Below are 5,392 nucleotides of genomic sequence, written 5' to 3' on the forward strand. Positions count from 1 at the left end.
GAAGTGAAGCTTTCTTCATTAATTAGAAGGGGCAGTTTCTTTGATTATATGAACCACCATCTTAACAAATTAATTATTTAAGTTTAGAGTCATCTTTATTTCCTATTCTAATCATCTTGTTAAATTGTAGTTTTGCCTAGAACTCCCTTATTTTTTCCTTAGCCCCATTGCTCATTATTTCTTCAAGTGACATCATGAGAGATTTAGGGATTGGGAAGAGTTATGGAAAGACTTTCCCAAATATGGCTATGTGGCATTGACACCCCACTGAAGATCTGTTGGGGGGTATTGCTGTTTCCTTTGCTTCAGCATCTAACTAGTCCTTTCTTGAACTGAAGAGAAAGTAGAAAAGGCATTCTGTTCAAAGGATAATTTAATGTGATTTAATTTATTATGATTTGGGGGGATTGTTTTTTAAACTAAAATCAAGATGTTTGACAGATTTTAAAAATAGATTTAATAATATATTTTTAGCTAACAAATCCAGTTCCATTTCAAAAAATTTCAGAATATATCATAACTGTATTAAATTTGCCAGGAAAATTACTTGGTAAAAATAACCACTTGGTTCTTTTAGTTGATTTGATTCTTTGGAAATTGATATTTTATTTCTGGCTTATTAACTAGGCTAGATTTCTTACCATCTTTATGATACTGAATGAAGAGATTAATAGATTAAAGCTAAATAATTAACAATGAGTTTTTTAAAAATTGGAAAGTGTGAGAGTAATTAAAGAAGAACCCAGTACTGTAAAACTGAATTTTATTTCCTAAAAATATTTGGATGCTGTTAAAAATATATTGAAATTTGTATATCACTTATTTCTAATGTGCTCTCCTTCACACTCTATCCTCATACTCATGTCCCCAAATGGAATAAGGTATAAAGCCTTCCATTTAGGTTGTTTCCAAATTTATGCAGCTTTTTCTGTCAAGGTTTTCAAGTTGTTTTCATCCTGTGAGAATATGGTGTGATTTTCATCATGTTCTACATGACTACATTATGATTCTTTAAAAAAAAATTAGTACACAAAGATTTGCTACACTCCCGAAGCATTATTAATTGAAACTTAATTAATTTGCTGTTATTTTTATTCACACTCAAAAGCTATTCCATAAATTCCACTATAATTTACAGACTCTCTTAATTTTTAATACTCCTTCAATATGACTTCCATTTGGAGAAATTTTATACTCTCCAGAATTCTACATAGAGAAGGAACAGTTTCTTCTTGAAAGCCTTTAATCAACATATGTCAGAGTAACAAAGGATGTGGACAGAACTATAATTTGGAGTCCAGAACCTTTGGGCTTAATCCTAGAGTATGAAATTTAGAGGATATTGAAAGCACTTAGGTAGAAACAGTTGATTTATCACCAAGTTAGCAAGAAGAATTAATTGAAATAAGGATTCACATTGTACTATTCTTCCCCTTCCAATGGATACCTCTCATTCTCCTATCTCCCTTTGGATGCTTGAAGGTATCCCACAGTTCCAATCTATAGGGCCCACAATTAAGGCCAATGTATATCCCACTAGAGAAATGTACGTCTCAAGGTCTGAGAATCCCTCCTGCCCACTCATTCATTTGAATTTGTCTTAAAAATTGATTTGAAGGGAGTCTTTCATTTTTTTGACTTTGCTGTAGGCTCTAGAATTCTTTGTTATAGATCCAAAAACTAGATTATTAAACTTCAATCATTTTCCCATTTCCCTTGTTTTCCTTTTTTAGAAAGAATTAAATTCTCGAGATGGGGCTTGGGAAAGAATATGTGGAGAAAAAGATCCTTTCATACTGTGTGGCTTGATGTGGTCCTGGGTAGAGCAACTAAAGGAACCTGTTATAACCAAAGAGGATGTCGACCTACTAGTCAACAACTGTGCTGATGCCTCAGAAGCACTTTCCTTATTAGAAAAGGTAATGTGGCCTTTGTGTCCATTTCACTGACTGTTTATCACAGAATCCCAGACCTGGAATGGACCTCAAAACCTAATAGCCTCTCCCACAAACTGCTGGCCTCCGCCTTTCGGTGGTTTACTGGGCATATAATGTTCTCTCAAGTAATTTATAAGCATCGGGGAAAGAGTGGTTTCTTTCTTTCCTAACCCATTTCACCTGTGTTCTCCCTAATTCCTTTCCTTCCTAATCATAGCACCTGGTTCAATCACACAGGCACTTCAAACATATTAACTGATTAAACATGAGGTCTATATGTAATTTTAGTAATCTGCATCCTAATAATCACTTAACTGGAATAATTACACCCACAAAAAATAAGAATGGGGAAGGGGGAAAAATCAAATTCATAGGGGAAACTTAAAATTCAGTGCAACTCAGTAAATATGTTAAGCACCTACTATGTGTAAAGCAATGTATGCTAGGCACTGAATATAGAAAATGAAACCATCGCCCTCAAGGACTGTTTTGGGTATTTTTTAATGGATAATTATTTATCTTCATATTGTTTTGGAATTTTTAAATAATATTCAGTCTCATTATTGATCAAACTAGCACATACTCTTCAAATTACATTGAAAAATATTAACTACTTAATATCACTAGCCAAATGGAAGAAGTGATAGAGCAGTAGGCCTGACATTAGGAAGGCCTCAGGTGAAATCTAGTGACAGGCATTGTCCAGGTGAGCAAGTCATTGAACATGTTCCAGCTTCATTTTCCTCTTGTGCAGTGAGAATAATAATCCATCTACCTGACAAAGTTGTACATACCAAAGGTTAATGTATAAAGTACATTGAAAACTTTAAAGACCAATACTGGCTAGATAACACTCATGGTTTTTTTTAATTTTTTAGAAGGTAAGGTTTGGTTACAGGCTTAATCACATCTCTGCCACTAATTTGTTTTCTTGAAGATTTTTAAACAAATCTTGCATCTGTTTTTGCTACAAACAGGGGCAACACCAGACAATTCTTTGTGTCTTGCACTGTATAGTGAATTTGCAGACCATTCCAGCTGATGTAGAGGAAGCCTTTCTTGCCCATGCCATTAAATCATTCACCAAGGTAAATGGTACTCCTTCTACTCCCTGCCAAGTAATTCATTTTTGTTCAACTCATATCAGATGAATAGTAGGGTCTTTGAAGTGATATTTAGGAATTTGTCATTAGTTATATTCACCTTAATGGAAATATGTTTAAAATTTGTAGTCACTATTATTCAAACTTTTGGCCAAAGAATAGGTAATTAACATTAGGAAAGCCTTGAAGTGTAAAGATAGAGAACTTTAAGCAAATAGATATTCAGGATTTTGAAAATACATTGAAAATAATGTGCTCTACAGAAGTCAGAATCTTGTTGATCCCATTCTGCCTTGGATTGAAACAAAAAATAATTTTTTTGAGTATTTCATATTCAACATTGATTAAGCAATATTTTGTTTTGGTCTGGAAAATCTTAATTAAAAAAAAAAAAAGACTTTCCTGATCACACAGATCCTTTTTGTCTTTGAAGAGGAGACTGCTTTATCTACTTACAGGGGAATGTCTCAGAAATAAAGGGGGAAATTTTTTTTTTTTTTCTTTCTCAAATTATCTGGTGCCTCCTAGTGGTTGATATTAAAAATTATATTTTATACTATCTACATCCAGAGAAAGAATTGTAGAGTTTAAATGCAGATCAAAGCATACTATTTTCACTTTTTTGTTTTTTTTCTTTATGTTTTTACCCTTTTATTCTGATTCTTCTTTCATGACATGACTAATTGGAAATATTTTTAACATGATTGTATATGTATAACATATCAGATTGATTGTCTTGGAGAGGGGGAAAGGAAAGGGGAAGGAAGAAAACTTTGGAATTCAAAATCTCACAAAAAGAAATGTTGAAAACTATCTTTACATTTAATTGGAAAAAATGCCATTAAATGCAAAAAAGAGAGAATAAAGTTTTAAAGAAAGGAAACCCTTGGTGTTGCTATGGTAGATAATTTCTAAACATTATATATTTGGGGAAACATGTAATAAATGAATTTATACATATACTGGTCATTCTTTAAAGTATGTATATCTTTATTTTTAAAAATCACTTTTGTTAAAAATTGAAAATTTTACCAAAAACATGTATCCCTCAATTTTTATGAATGACTTCTCTAAGGTCATTAGTTAACTGAGTAATTCTGAGAAAGTCATGAAAGCTCTCTGGATCTGAGCTTCCTTATCTGGACACTTAGTTGTATTAGTTAAGCTTATATTCAAAATTCTTTCCAGCTATAACATTATCTATTTCTGTTCATATTTAAACTTTAGAAAACTTTCAGATCATCTGTTATACATGGACAGTTATGTTTTGAATTAAAACGGTAAACAGAACCAGATTGAATCAAACCTAAATGATAACACAAGGGAAAGTAGAGAGGAAGGTGGTCAGTAGTAGTCAATAAGGATTAAGTGCCTGCTTAGTGCTGGGCACTGTGGTTAGTGTAGGGCATATAAAGTTAAAAGACAGTCTGAGGAGTCACAATCTGACTGGGAAGACAACATGCAAGTAGCAATATGTGAATAAATACCAGATATATGAATATATACCAAATAAACTGGAAATCAGCAGAGAGAAGTTACTAAAAGTAAGACAGACTGGAGAGACTTCCTGATAGAAAAGAACCTTTTAGCTGTGATTTCAGGGAAGCCAAGAGGTAGAGAAAAGGTAAGATAGAGAAGGAGAGGATAACTTTGTATAGGGGGGGGAGGGCAGCCAGGAAAAATGATTAGACAGGAGAGCTGAGGTGTCTGGTTCAAGAAACAAGTTATGATTGTTAAGGTCTAACTTTCATTTGGAGTATTAAGTCAAAGAATTCATAATCTTTAAACAATCACCTATATGCTCAGTGCTATTTATTCTCTGCTATCCATGTGGTGCTAAACATATTAGATTAGGTTTTTTAGTTTTCATCCAAATGTTTGCTCTTTTAAGAAACCTAATCTGGTATAGTTTTTGATTTAAAATGAGTATGTGCTGGTACCTCTCTGACTGGTCATAGACTGGTTGTGAGATACAGATGAAGTCATTTCACCTTGGGAAGCTTCAAGCTATTCCTGAAGAGGCCTGAGTAACTGTTAGGGAGCCTGCAATAATTGACCTTCGTTATTGCAGGGAGCTTTTTACCCAAAGCTCTCTCTTCCATTGAAGATCATAGGTATTCTCTAACTCCCCTGTATCCCCCCCAAAAAAAAACCAGAATCTGTGAAATTCATTCTATTTATACTTTAGGAAAATTGTATATAATTTTGTATGAGATTTGCAAATAGGTTAGAAAAGCATTTTCTTCATCTCAAATAATTTAAAGGCAGAATATATTTTTTTCCTTCATTGGTCTTAACTAAGAAAACATTTTATAAATGAGCTCTATTAATAAAGTTTTTCTTTGTTACCAG

General features: G+C 33.0%; 1 protein-coding gene across 4 annotated transcripts in view; it reads left to right on the top strand.

The window, feature by feature from the left end:
- Positions 1–5,392, top strand: part of PTPDC1 (protein tyrosine phosphatase domain containing 1) — a 69,694-nt gene that overhangs the window by 61,956 nt on the left and 2,346 nt on the right. For all 4 annotated transcript variants that reach the window (XM_074283661.1, XM_074283662.1, XM_074283660.1 and 1 more), the window contains 2 exons: positions 1,734–1,919; positions 2,915–3,025. In XM_074283661.1, coding sequence (XP_074139762.1) covers positions 1,734–1,919; positions 2,915–3,025 — 297 coding nt within the window. The remainder of the gene's footprint in view (positions 1–1,733; positions 1,920–2,914; positions 3,026–5,392) is intronic.

Source organism: Sminthopsis crassicaudata, chromosome 1, assembly GCF_048593235.1.
Source record: "Sminthopsis crassicaudata isolate SCR6 chromosome 1, ASM4859323v1, whole genome shotgun sequence".
Classification (NCBI taxonomy): domain Eukaryota; kingdom Metazoa; phylum Chordata; class Mammalia; order Dasyuromorphia; family Dasyuridae; genus Sminthopsis; species Sminthopsis crassicaudata.